The sequence below is a fragment of the Thamnophis sirtalis genome, unplaced genomic scaffold (assembly GCF_051295495.1).
Source record: "Thamnophis sirtalis isolate CommonGarterSnake01/CBP01778 unplaced genomic scaffold, rThaSir2_p1.2 scaffold_3, whole genome shotgun sequence".
Lineage (NCBI taxonomy): Eukaryota > Metazoa > Chordata > Lepidosauria > Squamata > Natricidae > Thamnophis > Thamnophis sirtalis.
Window position 1 is genome coordinate 25,065,407 of NW_028261383.1, and position 15,064 is coordinate 25,080,470.

Sequence of the window (15,064 nt, forward strand, 5' to 3'; positions counted from 1 at the left end):
TGCAGTTGCTAAGTTAGTAACATGGTTGTTAAGTGAATCTGACTTTACTTGTCAGACTTTACTTGTCAGACGGGCGCAAAAGTGGATCACGTGACCCCAGGACTGTGTAACTGTCATAAATGTGAGTCATTTCCCAAGCATCCGGATTTTGATTATGTGACATGGGGATGCTGCAACTGTGTGAAAAACGGTCATATGTGTCACTATTTTCAGTGCCATTGTAACTTTGGTCACTAAATGAACTGTTGTAAGTCGAGGACTACCCGTATTCTTCAAGATGAGTGAGAATAATAATAATAACGGAGCCCTCTGGAGCAATACCTAAAGAACTTCCTTGATACCTAGAAATATTGCATTTATCAGACCTAAACAACCTAATTTTAAAAGGAGCTATCTTGCTTGTAACTGCTCTTAATAACTTAATTTAATATTTGATTTAAAGTTTAATAACTAAATGTACTCTTAATAACTTTTAAGTCCTTGGTTAGGATTTGAATTATTAATTTTCCACTAATTCTAGTCTTGTTTTTGGCTTCTGCGCAGGTGCAGAGCAATTTTCGTTGTACTGCGCATGTGTGCACTGCATGCATCATGCATGCGCGGCGTGTCCCTGAGCGAACTGGCAGTAGCAGCTGTTGGAACCCACCACTGTCTTATACAGATTATACAGATTAACAGAGTTGGAAGGGACCTTGTAGGTCATCTAGTCCAACCCTCCCACCCACCGAAGCAGGAGACCCTACACCATTTCTGACAGATGGCAGTCCAGTCTCTTCTTGAAAGCTTCCAGTGATGAAGTTCCCACAACTTCTGAAGGCAACTTCTGTTCCATTGGTTGTTTGCTCTCACTGTCAGAAAGTTTCTCCTTATTTCCAGGTTGAATCTCTCCTTGTTCAGTTTCCATCCATTGTTCCTTGTCTGGCCTTCATGTGGTTTGGAAAATAACTTGACCCCTCTCTTCTCTGTGGCAGCCCCTCAAATATTAGAAGACTGCTGTCATGTCTCCCCTGGTCCTTCTCTTCACTAGACTAGCTGTGCCCAGTTCCTGCAATCATTCATCCTATGTTTTAGCCTCCAGTCTCCTAATCATCTTGGTTGCTCTTTGCTACACTCTTTCTAGAGTCTCAACATCTTTTGTATAGTGTGGTGACCAAAACTGGATGCAGTACTCTAGGTGTGGTCCAGTGGTGGGTTTCAAATTTTTTTAGAACCTCTTCTGTAGGTGTGGCCTGCTTTGTGGGAGTGGCTTGCCGGCCATGTGACTGGGTGGGAGTGGCTTGCTGGCCATGTGACCAGGTGGGAGTGGCTTGGCAGTCATGTGAATGGGTGGCAATAGCCATCTTGTAAAATGTAGTGAAACTCACTTAATAACGCTCTTGCTTAGCAACCAAAATGTTGGCTCAGAAACTTTGGCATTTGAAGCACGCAAGTCTTAAAGCTGTCAAGTTACAAGACCCTTGCATCCCTAACCCTTTAGAAAAAAAAAACCCAGTGGTGTTCAAACTTAACAGCTTTAAGACTTGTGGACTTCAACTCCCAGAATTCCTCCTCCAGTCATGTTGGCTCAGGAAATCTGGCATTGAAGTGTGCAAGTCTTAAAGCTGTCCAGTTACAAGACCCTTGCACCCCTAACCCTTTAGGGAAAAAAACTCCAAAGGTGTTCAAACTTGACAGTTTTAAGACTTGTGGACTTCAACTCCCAGAATTCCTCCTCTGGCTCTTCATCTTGATGATGTACGGACGGGCGGTGGGGAGGGAGCTGGAACCGGTTCTAAACTGCACTGTAGATTTGTTGAACCTCTTCTATAGAAGAGGTTAGAACTGGTAGGAACCCACCCCTGGTCTGGTCTTACTAAGGCTTTGATTACTGGCCTTTTTGGCTGCGAGGTGGAACCCACAACCATTGAAATGTTTAACCAGGCTGCTAGATGGACCTGACTTCAGCCCACTCAAAAGAATTGTTTTGCCTAGAGATCCCCGAGAAAGCAATGAAGCTAAACTGAAGTCTGACACTTAAATTGAATTGCTTTTACATTCTTCCCCCCCCCCCTTCTCACAGAGATTGAAGGGGTTAAAATGACAGAGTTTGGCTTCCTAGATAGAGCCAGAAATCCCACCCCCCTCCAAACTGAATTCCTCTTCCTGTCCTTCCTCCTGGATGGCTGGTTTGAAAGGAGGTACCACCTTTCTGTTGTTGCCCCCCCCCTCCCACCTTTTTTGGGGCATTTTATATTGCAGATTTGCAAAACTGCAACACAGCTGTGGAAGTGAGTGAGGGGAAAAGACGGTGGAGAATTTGAGGGGAAAAGGCGATCAGGTGGGAGCAAAATAAGAGGCACTAGGGAGGGGGATGTTACAAAGATGTACAGCTGATAAGATCCACACCCACCCACTCCCTTTCGTTTTGGATAGGAGGATGCAAAAAAAAAATGCTGCAGGATCAAAGTGAGAGACAGATCTGAAAGGAGCAGGAAAAGGGGAAAACTTTATTTTAAAAAAATGGGAATGCAGATTTTTTTTTTAATATAACCCACTTTCAAAACCTGCTGCAACTAATAACCATCTGTGCAATGCACTCAGAATTTTAAAGCATAGGGACCCTTTTTAAAAGGGGGGGGGACCACACACCTTTGCATAGCTTTTTCCCAAACCAGGTTTCTCCAGTTGGAATTCAGCTCCCATAATCCCTTAGAGAGCAGCAGAGGGAAATACACCTTTAAGGCTAAGGACTGCAAGAGTAGAAGACTGCCTTGCTTTTATCCAAATGAGATCTCTGGTCCAGCCAACTCTTTTCTCTACCCCAGGGCTCCTTAACTTGGCCAAGCTTAAGATGCCTGGACTTCAACTCCCAGAATTCCCCCCAGCCAGTGGAATTCTGGGAGTTGAAGTCCACATATCTTAAAAGTTGCCAAGATTGAGAGACACTGCTCTCTGTATCTTTCTAACAAGCTAGGTTAGAGCTCTCATCATCCCCAACCAGCGACTGCTGAGAATTGTAGTCCAACTCTTTGGGATGAGAATGGTAGTCCAGCAGTGTTTGACTGTCTTGGGACGAAGGGCTAAACGTTCATGAAGGATCTCCTGTTGCAGAGTGAAGAGAAGTCTACAGTTTCAGCCTATCCGAAGTTTCTGAGAGGAACTGAGCTAATGTATCTTTAAGAAGATCACACATGAGGATCGATGTCAACAGTGGAGCTACATAACAGCCCCATTCTGCAAAGCTAAACAAGTATGCCTTTTAGTTTTGTGTGGTTCTTTTTATTTTCTTTGCCTTCCTTTTAGGCCGCTGGCAAGAACAGGATCCTTCTCCAGCACCTCCTGGGTTAGCTAGAAAGAAGGAAGCCCTAGTTGTGGGCTCATCCTATTCACCCTAAGTTTTGGTTCTGCCTGTTGTGGCCCAACAGCAGCCAGCAGAGCTGGAAGCTGATTCGGACAATGAGGAGGTTGGGGAGGAACATGGGTGAGTCTTGGAGTTTGGGGAAGGCTCTGATGAGGGCTCTGTGTTGGAGGCAGAGAGGGGGGCAGAGCCGTGTGCCAGTTATCAGCTGCCTTCAGAGTCAAACATCAGTGAGGCAGATGAACCGCTGGAGCCTATTCCCAGTGTATGCATGCGCAGAGTTGCCAGACGAAGGGAACAGCTAAAGAATAGGGGTCGACTTGGAAGTAAAGCCACAAGTGGATGATGAATGGCCCCTCCCAGAGGAAATAAAAGAGGAGCAAAAGAGGAGCGGAGTTTGCAGGAGACAATTAGTTCACTTAATTGGTTTGTGACTCTCAGAGGCTCCTTGTCAAGTTTTGCAGATATCGGCCTGGCAGCTCTCCAAGCCGGATAAGGTCTGTGACTGTAAATCCTCCCTGGAAAGACTTTGCTGGATGTGAATCCAGAAAATTCACAGTGAATTAATAAAAGGGATTTTTGTCAGGACCAGGAGTTTGCTTCATGCTCTTGGGAAGCCTAAGTCAGAATACTACCTTTCAACTAGTACTTAACTTTCCTAATGAATTTTGAGAAAATGTTACCGGAGACAAGAAAAATAAAGTTCTTAATCCACTCTAATGGGCTGGTGGAGCATAGTTGCAAAATTGTGCTGCATTTTGGTTATTAACCCTGTGTGTGTGTATATTTTTCTCCTAGAGGGATTTTTTTTAAAAAATGGAGGAAGAAGACCAGGCAAGTTGCAGAGAACCTGAGAAGAGATGGGAAGAGGTAGGAAGAGGCTGCGATGCCACTTGTGTAGAGACCAGCGTGAAGTTTGTGGCTAAGGCAACACCATCACTTCTGAAACAGAAGCGAGCAGATGGGTACCAACAGGGCTGGGAAGGCCAGCTGCCAAATTTCTTGAGCTGCCCGCCATTTCCTTATCCAAGATGGAAGAATCGAATATCAATGCCTGGCAGTCAAGAACGCCCGTCCTCCTTAGAAGGAGTAGAGGAAGGGTATCGGTGGCCTAGAAAAGAATATGCTACTCAAACTAGGACAGGCTTCTGTGAGAAGGCCCACAGGGCCTGTGCAAACTCGAACTTGCCTGTGAACCCGAAGGAGGAGATGCTGGAGGACATCCTTGATTCGGAGAGGCAGCGCCAACGGTTCAGACGGTTCTGCTACCAGCAGGCTGAGGGCCCTCAAGAGGCCGCTAGCCAACTCTGGGAACTCTGCCACCAATGGTTGAAACCAGAGGAACATACTAAGGAGCAGATCCTGGAGCTGCTGGTTCTGGAGCAGTTTGTGAGCATCCTGCCTGTGGAGATCCAGAGCTGGGTCCAGGAAAGCAGCCCTGAGACCTGTTCTGAGGCGGTGGCCCTGGCCGAGGACTTCTTAGTAAGACAAAGAGAGGGACGCCAGCCAAGCTCTCCAGAAAGAGACCAAGGACGCGAAAACTGCCAGTCTCCTTGGAATAATGTTAGTGTGAGGACTGGATCATGCTCTCCAATAGGATTTGTCGGGTGGGAAGGGAATGGGGAGATCACTTGGGTTCAAATTCTGGCTTTTTTAACAGATTGGGAAAGACTTTTGGAGATCTGTTGCCAGGCAGAGCAAGAAGTATTGGATTATTGGGCTGACCTAACATAAAGCAAGAGCTTCGGAATAGTTTTTCCCTACTCTGGGCCTTTATAGGACACACACACACACAGGCATTGCTGCCAATTATAATGTTTGCTGTAACAGAAGAGCAGACTTAATGTTAAAACCATGGGAAACGACCATGGTTGTGCTTTAATCTGAAGTAATTTTGAATATATCAGCCACATACAGGTTTTGTTCTATTCCCACCCATTTTGTGTAGTGAGGGCCCTTGTGCGCTTCTCAAAATGGGCGTTCGGCCTAAAGAAGGTTGATGGCTGCTCTGGTTTAGATGCTGAGGGTATCTCTATGATTGATGAGAGCTGCAGTCTCCGGCAGCCAGAATCACCCAGGAAAAGAAAAGGGTTTATGGTCCACACTCATTTCCTGCTAAGAGGAGAGAGGTCTAAGTTAGAGCAGGGGTCTCCAATCTTGGCAACTTTACAACTTGTGGACTTCAACTCCCAGAATTCCTCAGCCAGCTGAGGAATTCTGGGAGTTGAAGTCCACAAGTTGTAAAGTTGCCAAGGTTGGAGACCTCTGAGTTAGAGAGTAGAAATATCTGCCTCACTGCTTGGCAACTTGCAATACTGGTAGTCTTCCACTTACAACTACAATTGAAGCCAAAATTTGTGTTGCTAAGCGAGATCATTGTTAAATGAGTTTTGCCTCATTTTATGTCCTTTCTTGCCACAGTTGCTAACCTTAAATATTCAAAGTTGGCAACCTTAAACATTCAAAGAGCCATAAAGGTCCTAACTGAAAGCCCAGGTTTCAATTCTGGAGCTGACCAGAAGAAGATCGATTCCCCCCCCCCCCCACAATAGAGTCTTCTCCTAGCTCAGCATCCTTTTTCCTCTGCCAACCAGAAGTCCGGTTCCCCCACCATAGAGTCTCATCCTAGCACGGCGTCCTTTTTCCTCTACTGTCCTAACCAAAAGCCCTAACCCTATCAATTGTGGAGCCGACCAGCGACAGGGAGCCACAGCAGAGGGTTGAAAGAACCACATGCGGCTCCAGAGCCACGGGTTGCCAACCCCTGTGCTAAGTGAATGACTGCAGTTGTTGATTTAAATCCAAATGTTCCCATTGTGATGGCTAATGGGTTTGTGTGTGGTTATCTAAAGAAAAACCACTGTTAACCCCATGGGGTCATTTATCCAGGTTTAGGAAGCGCCGCTTAAACAGAAAAATATCACATTTTCACAGGAAGCTCCAGCCTTCATCTTGACCAGGATCCTTTTTGAATCTTCATTTGATATTTTGCTTTCAGATGCCAGAGTCTTTGGGAAACATGCCTGCTAAAAGCCCCATTTCAGAGAAGCTGCCTGATGATCCAAGAAAGGGGCAAGTAGCCAACAATGGCAAGCCAAAGAGTGATAAGGAAACCTTGTTGGGTAGGTCATAGCTTCTGAAGATACTAAAGTATGAAATAGCGTATTTTTCTGAGTATAAGACGCAACAAGATTTTGAAGAGGCAAATAAAAAAGTTTTTGCACTCTGGAGACCTCCCAAAAATTGTCCGTTTTTTGTGAAAATGGCCCTTTTTGTCAAAAAAAAAAAAGGGCATGCATAGCCTTTAGGAGGCTTGTAGAGTGCTCCTGGGGGCTGGGAGGGGCAAAAACGAGCTAAAACTGGTCCATTTCCTGCTCATTCTTGCCCTCCCCAGCCCCCAGGAGCACTCTATAAGCCTCCTAAAGGCTATCATGGCAATTTTTGCAAACGGGGCGGAGTTTGGGGAGACCAAAAATGCTGTATTCTGTGTATATGACACACCCAAATTTTCACCCTTTTTTTTTAAGGGAAAAAGGTGCGTCTTATAGTCCAAAAAAAATACGGTAATAGAAAATACTTGTAGCTCAGGTTTTAGATTTTGGCAGTGGTTTCTGTCTGAGTTTCTTTTTTATTTTGTTCCCAAATGTTTCATTACCAAACTAGGTAACATCATCAGTGGGATTTTTCTTGTCCTAGCCCTCTTTAGCTTAGATATGTCTTCTGTACCGGTGTGGTCAGTTGGTTGTGTGATTGGTTGTTTTTTGGAGCTATATTTAAATGTGGAATATACACCAACATATCTTTAATCCTAATAGTAGCCATAGTCTTCCAAATGCCTTTTGTTATGACTTTTTGTTAGACTCCATAACAGAGTAAGAGTAAGTTGGAAGGGACCTTGGAAGTCTTCTACTCCAGCCCCCTGCTCAAGCAGGAGATGCTGTACAATTTCGGACAAGCAGCTGTCCAGTCTCTTTTTAAAACCCTCCAGCGATGAAGCACCCACAACTTCTGGAGAGAAGCCATGATTAATTGTTCTAGTTGTCAGGAAGTTTCTCCTTCATTCCAGGTTTTCTTGTCCTAGTCTTTTCCCAAGCACCTGAGGGCAGGACAAGAAACATTGGATGGAAACTAATCAAGGAGAGAAGCAACCTTATATTAAGGAGAATCTTCCTGACAGTGAAAACAATTAACCAGTGGAACAACTTACAGTCAGAAGTTGTGAGTGCTTCATTTCAGACAAATGGTTGTCCAAACTCTTCTTAAAAGCTTCCAGTGTTGGGGCATTCACAACTTCTGGAGGAAAGCTGTTCCACCGATTAATTGTTCTCACTGTCAGGAAATTTCTCCTCAGTTCTAAGTTGCTTCTCTCCTTGATTAGTTTCCACCCATTGCTTCTTGTCCTGCCCTCAGGTGCCTTGGAGAATAGTTTGACTCCCTCTTCTTTGTGGCAGCCCCTGAGATATTGGAACACTGCTATCATGTCCCCCCTAGTCCTTCTTTTCATTAAACCATACATACCCAATTCCAGCAACCCTTCTTTATATGTTTACTTGACTAGGATTGGTCCTGTACAGATCATAGAGAAGGTGTTGTCCTTCTCCATGGGGAAAATAAGGAGAAAAAGATGATGTTTCCCAAGATAATAGGAAAACAGTGAAAGATGTGGCTGGATCTTGACATATTGTCTGAAGCAGAAGAATGATGAAAGAAGGGTCACAGCCTGTCAGCAGTTCAAAGTAAGCCAGGTCAGGAAACAACTACGGAAATGACACAGGCTAGATTTTTCCTTTCCTCTTATACTCTAGTGCAGTGTTTCCCAATCCTGGCAACTTGAAGATGTGTGGACTTCAGTTCCCAGAATCCCCCAGCCAGTTAGGCTCCTATCATTTGTGTTAATTCTTTAAGATAACCCAGGAGCACAGGTACAGGACACAGAGGTTTGTCTTACAAACAGTGGTTTATATACAAGACTTCTATATACAAGGCATACACGACACACAAACACATATATGTATAATAAATGTTATATATAACACTTTTGCTGATAGAAGGGAGACTAGATCTATTTCAAGCTATTTAGCTCTCATCAGCTAGTCATACCCTTGCCTGGACTGGTTGGGCTCCTTACATATTAGGCAGTTGTGTTAACCTCTAAGCCACAAGTTCTCCTCCCTTTGACCTGAAATAGATCTATACTAGCCTCCCTTCTATCTTTAATGGGAAAGCACCAAAACTGGATGAAATTCTTTTTTCACTTTAATGAAACATGTGTGCCTTGAAACTTGATAAGTCACACAATCAGAGTTTTGAATCTGGCATCTTATCTTCTCCACTTAATGAAGCGTACATTATAGTTGTACCCTAATTTGGTAATGATGGATACTCCATGCTATTGGATTGTGACTCACAAGTCTCTCCTTGCAGGGAACAACGACACAGAGGCAAAAGAAGATGGATTCCTTGAGGGGGAAACATCTATGGTCAAAGAGACAGTTTTCTCATTCCATGATGAGAAGGAGACCGAGCCTGGAAATCAGCCAGAACTACAGAGCTTTCAAAAAGACTATCCTAAGAAGACGACCAAGCTTTGCAAAGAAGGTGATGGACACGTTGTCAAAGAAGACCGAATCCAGAATGAAAGCAAAAGAAAATGCACAGAGTGCGGACATCTCTGTGAAGTCAATGACATTCCTACCAATCCGAAAATGGATCCGGAAAATTTTTACATCTGCCCCCAGTGTGGGAAAACCTTCAAGAACGGAGCGCCCCTAGCTTCCAGCCAGGGAACTGCAGCCAGGGCTAAACCCTATCCATGTTCAGAGTGCGGCAAGAGCTTTGGGACCAAGGCGGCCCTCCTGAAGCACAAAGCAACCCACACGGGGGAGAAGCCCTACGTGTGCTCCGAGTGCGGGAAGTGCTTCACGACCAGCTCCAACCTGATCTACCACAACATCGTCCACACGGGGGAGAAGCCCCACAAGTGCGCCGACTGCGGCAAAGGCTTCCACTGGAAGTCGTCCTTGATTACCCACGAGAGGACACACACGGGGGAGAAGCCGTACGCGTGTCCCGAGTGCGGGAAGAGCTTTGGGAACAGCTCCCAGCTCCTGAGGCACAAGAGGGTGCACACGGGCGAGAAGCCGTATCACTGCTCCGAGTGCGGCCGGAGCTTCAACCAGATCGCCTCGCTCATCGCGCACAAGCGGATCCACACGGGGGAGAAGCCCTACGAGTGCTCCGAGTGCGGGAAGGGTTTCGGCACGCGGACCAACCTGATGATGCACCGGAGGGTCCACACGGGAGAGAGGCCGTATAAGTGCTCCTACTGTGGGCAGAGCTTCAGCCAGAGGACTCACCTCATCATCCACGAGAGGACTCACACGGGAGAAAAGCCCTACAGCTGCTCCGAGTGCGGGAAAAGCTTCAATGCCAAAGCGCCCCTGATCACCCACAAAAGGATCCACACCGGGGAGAACCTTTACCAGTGCTTCCAGTGCGGGAAAAGCTTCAGCACCAGCTCCAATCTCCTGAACCACAACATCATCCACACGGGGGAAAAACCCCACAAATGCTTGGACTGTGGCAAATGCTTCAATCGGAAATCCTCCCTGATTACTCACCAGAGGACCCACACCGGGGAGAAGCCCTATGCCTGCTTCGAGTGCGGGAAGCGTTTAATTTCGAGCTCGGATCTCACCAAGCACAAGAAAGTTCACCGGGGGAAGCGGGAAGCATGTCCTGCAACTTTAGGGTATAGCCCAACATTTGAAGAATCCGGAGATCCAGGACAACACCCTTGCTGAAATTTGATACTTGGTTGATTGACCTCGATCCTATACAGGTAGTCCTTTACTTACAATCACAATTGAGCCCAAAATGTCTGTTGCTAAGCAGGACAAGTGAATTTTGACCCCATTTTACTACTTTTCCTCCCACCGTTGTTAAGTCGCTGTAATTGTTCAGTTAGTAACACGGTTGTTAAGTGAATCTGGCTTTCCCCATTGATTTTGCATGTCAGAAGGTGGCAAAAGGTGATCACAGGACCCTCGAGGCACTGCAACTATCGTAACAATAGCATCTTAGACTTATATACCGCTTTAGAGTGCTTTACAGCCCTCTGAGCTGTTACAGAGTCAGCCTATTGCCCCCAACAATCTGGGAGCCGGTGGGAATCAAACTACTGGCAGTTGGCAGTCAACAGAATTCACCTGCAATACTGCATTCTAACACTGCGCCACCATGGCTAGCTATGTGCCAGTTGCCAATTGGCTGAATTTTGACTTCATGGCCATGGGGATACTGCAACCGCAAGGATAAAATCATAAATCACTTTTCGGTGCCATTGTAACTTCTGCTGCCAATTACCTCCAATAGACCGATTAGATCGCACAGATTAGGCCTCCTCTGAATTCCATCCGCCGGCCAATGCCGGCTGGCGACTACCCGGAGGAGAGCCTTCTCTGTGGCTGCTCCGACCCTCTGGAACGAGCTCCCCATGGAGATTCGAACCCTCACCACCCTCCAGGCCTTCCGCAAAGCCCTTTAAACCTGGCTGTTCCGACAGGCCTGGGGCTAAAGAGCTTTTGCCCCCCCCCCTCGAATGGTATGGTTGTTGTGTGCTTTTAAATTGTGTATTGTTTTGTTTCTCTTTTTATCCCTTATCTGTATCCCCTTCCCTGACTTGGATTGTGAGCCGACGTGAGTCCCCTCCGGGGAAAAGGGCGGCATATAAGTGCAATAAATTCAATTCAATTCAATTCATACTGTCACTAAATGAACTGTTGTAAGTGGAGGACCACATGTATAAAGCGGGTCCTGGAGACATAAAGTCAAAAGTATTATGGTTGGTAGTTCTCCTAACCAGGGATTACCTCTTTTGCAGTATTTTATTTAGTATCTCATTCTCCAATTGGGAGAAAAAGTGGGTTGGGTTTACTGAAATCCTTTTATCTTCCTGTGATATTCTGCCTCCTAGCTTGCCAACCCTGATGTTTTTAGAAGGGGAGAATAAATGGGAGAGGAGGGGGATCGCAACTTTTCTTTCCCATCCATTTCTTTCTTCTTTAGAAATGGTCTTCTTGGTATCCACAAGAAAAGTGGAGATGCCCAAATGCGGGACGTTATTAGCTGCTCTTCAGAAGTGTCTGGAGATTCCCAGTGACCCAGATCATGGTTGTTCCAAAGGTCCTTTTGCAAAAGGCGACTGGATTTTTTTTCCCCCTTGAAGACTTTTTCCTTTTCATCCAAGAAGCTTCTTCACTGGACTGAAGAAGCTTCTTGGATGTTGGAATCCATCACCGGGTATACGTGCAGGGCGGTTTCGGCTGCCTGGAACACGTACACAGGGATGGAGAGACATCGCGCCGTGGGACGCATCGGGAACTTTGCAGCCTAGCGGTCGGGACTTACTACACAAGCGCATGTAACGTGAGCTATGTGAGCAAGCTCGTGACCCGTCAAAACCGCGGTCCACAAAAGCGCGCTCGACGAAAGCGCGCATTTGACGTCATCACAGCGCGACGAAAAAAATTAAAAATTGAAATAAAAATAAAATTAAAGCAAGCCAATTCACATAAAGGTAAGGGTTAGGTTTAGGGTTAGGGTTAGGTTAAGGGTTAGGTTTAGAGCGTTAGGGTTACGTTTAGCGTTAGGTTAAGGGTTAGCGTTAGGTTTAGCGTTAGGTTAAGGGTTAGGTTTAGGGTTAGGTTTGGGGGGGTTAGGGTAAGGTTTTCGCTTTATTTTTACATTTATCGATCACAGCGCGATGTTTTCATCGCGCTGTGATGACGTCACGTACGCGCTTTCGTCGAGCGTGATTTTGTCGTCCGCGGTTTTGTGGTGGAACCGAGCAAGCTACCCCCCATACCTGCCCTTTTTCCTCCCTCCCCCCACCCTATGCCATGCTGTAATTTTTTATTTGTTTATTTGTAACATGTGACTACATACGCCTTTTGATACGCCTTTTTTGATACGCCTTTTTGATGACGTTGTACCTAACTTTCTCAATAAAAGAGGTCCCCGAAGTACATTCGAGGCCCTCATCCCGAGGAAACCGCGTCCGGCGTGTTCCTTATCCATTCGGTCCAAGAGTCATGAGCGGCCCGCCAGAAGCGGAGCGCCGCACTTGGATGTGAAGGAAAATGTCTTCAAGGAAAAACAAAGTCCAATCGATTGCCTTTCAGACAAAGCTGAGAAAGTCATTCACGGGATTCTTGCTTGCCAATTAGGTTTCCCTCACCCACCCCCAAGGCAATTTTTCCTGAAGGAAAAGGACCATGGATTTAAAAAAAAAATCTCCTGCCTTGAGGATCGCAGGAGGGAGGGGGGTTGGACTAGATGACCTACAGAGGTCCCTTCCAACTCTTGTTAATCTGAACAGGAAATGGAATATGCTCTTTTAGTGGTTTTTTAAAAAAAAGAAAATCTGAGGAAAAAAATCAGTGGTGGGATGGTGCAGGCAGCCTTGAAAGGGAAGGACAAGCAGAAAGGAATTTAAAAAGCCTTGGGGGCATGGGAGGGCGGGTTTGAAACTGTTTTTCTAACCATGTTCCTTGCCCTGCAATCTTCTCTCTTTCCCTGCAGCTCCCCGCCACCCCATGAAGTGAAAATGAATATTACAAAGAACCACAAGCCCTAAAAGGGGGTTTAAAGTCACCTTCCCTAATCCAGAATTCTTGCTAGACCTGGCCCCAAACTTGGGTCTCTTACAGGAAAGAAACACTCTGTAGTGAAAAAGGTACGTTTACTAAAAGCCACATGGTTACAGTAAGCAAAGCCAGAACTAGGAGTTTGACCCCCCCAAATCCCCAAGTTAATTTTCCCTTCCCCGGGCCCATCCCCCCTCCCATCTCCCCCTTGTCCATTCACATTCAGAGAAGATGCTTTGGTAGCAATGCCTGTCCTGGTTGGTTAGTTAGATGGATAGCTGCTGCATTCTATTCCCGGGACAGCACAACTATGTTCCTTTCAGATTCCTCTTATCCCTCACCCTTAAATAACATATAACTGACTGACATCTAGGGAAGCATAGACTTGACAGAAGGATTGCAGCTCTAATAATGCTCCAGATATAGTGGCTACCAATTCTCATAATAACTTAAGCCATCGTAGGCACTGGTTTAAAACACCTGGCTTGTCTTAAAAGATGGACAACCACCACGTCCTGTAAATATTTGTCTCATGAGGGGGTTAGGGTTAAGGGGAAAATCTATATTTTAAAACCATTATCAATCAATCTCAAGGCTGGACTTTAAACCTTTCTCCCTGTTTCTGCTTCACTGGGATCAGAAAACTCACCCAGCCCTCAAAATGCAATGCTAGAGAATGAATCCTGCATAGAAAAACAGTGGATTTGAGCTGGGCAAATGGTTTCAGTTTCACAGCCATATTGGGATATTTCAATCAGAATAGAGCTGGGTTGGGACCTTGGAGGCCTTCTAGTCCAGCCCCTGCTCAAACAGGAGACCCTATATATACCATTTCAACTGACTGTCCAGTCTCTTCTTAAAAACCTCCAGGGATGAAGCACCTACAATTTCTGAAGGCAAGCTGTTCTACTGGTTCATCGTCCTCATTGTTAGGAAGTTTCTCCTTAATTCCAGGTTGTTTCTCTCCTTCATTAATTTCCATCCATTGTTTCTTGTCCTGCCCTCTGGTGCTTTGGAAAATAAGTTGGCCCCATCTTCTTTGTGGCAAATCTCTCAAATACTGCAATATTTGGCAGTGGATAAATGAAAGGGTGTGAACTTCCATTCCTAGAATTCCCCAGCCAACAAAGCACAGCAACGGAACAGAGTAAAAACGAAGAAATTAAATCAATAATCCAAATCAAGTGTTTCAAGCCAAGAGAGTATCTGTAGCTCAGGGTTCAGTGCCGGAGTCCTTAGTGCTTTTCAGCTTGATTGATTTGATTTTATTACATTTATATGCCACCCTTTTCCCCAAGGGGACTCAGGGCAGCTCACAACAGCTTGGTGGTTTTACTGCAGACATTTCATTACCCAACTAGGTTACATCATTGGTTTCTACCACAGACAAAACTACACCCCCACCAACACTAACAGAGCAAAGCTTGTTTAATCTGAACAAACCCCACCCTACTTCACAGGGATGATGTTACCTAGTGGGGTAATGAAACGACTGCAAGCAAACTCAGAAATCACCAAAGACTCTTGTTTCTGAACCTTATCAAGACTTGGCTGGGGAATTCTGAGAGTTGAAGCCCATCTTAAAATTAGCCACAGTTGAGAAACATTGGTCTAAAACTTTGTATGTGGCTTTGGGATGCTTGTTTAATCTTCACTGCCACCATCTGCAGTACAGCAAAAATGTATTTTGTGCTGGAAAGAAAAATCCTCCATAATCATAACTGGCATGTCCTTTCCTACAGCTCTTTTATACATATATTCACTTTGGGTCAAGATTTGTGGGTTGGGAATTGCTAGGACAGTTCTGTACATGTATTAGTTGTAGATTCTAAATGAAATCTTCACAAATATTTCATGTTCCATTATTTGTCTCTTTTTGGATACACTTTTGGCCAGTTTTCCTAATGGGTCTGCCAGCTTTTCATCTTCTTTGACATTTGGATCTCTTTAAACATTGGCACTCCCTTTTCTTCCCCTTGAAACCATTTTCTTCCATATTTCCTGATTGTTCTTTTTTATAGCCTATTATGTCTTTTGAAATTTGTGACTTTCTTAGTATGGAAAAAATACATGTTTTGTG

General features: G+C 45.3%; 1 protein-coding gene across 1 annotated transcript; it reads left to right on the forward strand.

Annotated features, from left to right (window-relative positions):
• Positions 1–3,905: 3,905 nt before the first annotated feature.
• LOC106548073 (uncharacterized) lies at positions 3,906–14,238 on the forward strand. The gene is made up of 4 exons (XM_087711747.1): positions 3,906–4,900; positions 6,336–6,459; positions 8,762–10,178; positions 12,920–14,238. The coding sequence occupies exons 1-3, from the start codon at positions 4,154–4,156 to the stop codon at positions 10,138–10,140; spliced, it is 2,250 nt and encodes a 749-aa protein (XP_087567873.1). The 5' UTR covers positions 3,906–4,153; the 3' UTR covers positions 10,141–10,178; positions 12,920–14,238.
• Positions 14,239–15,064: the final 826 nt, after the last annotated feature.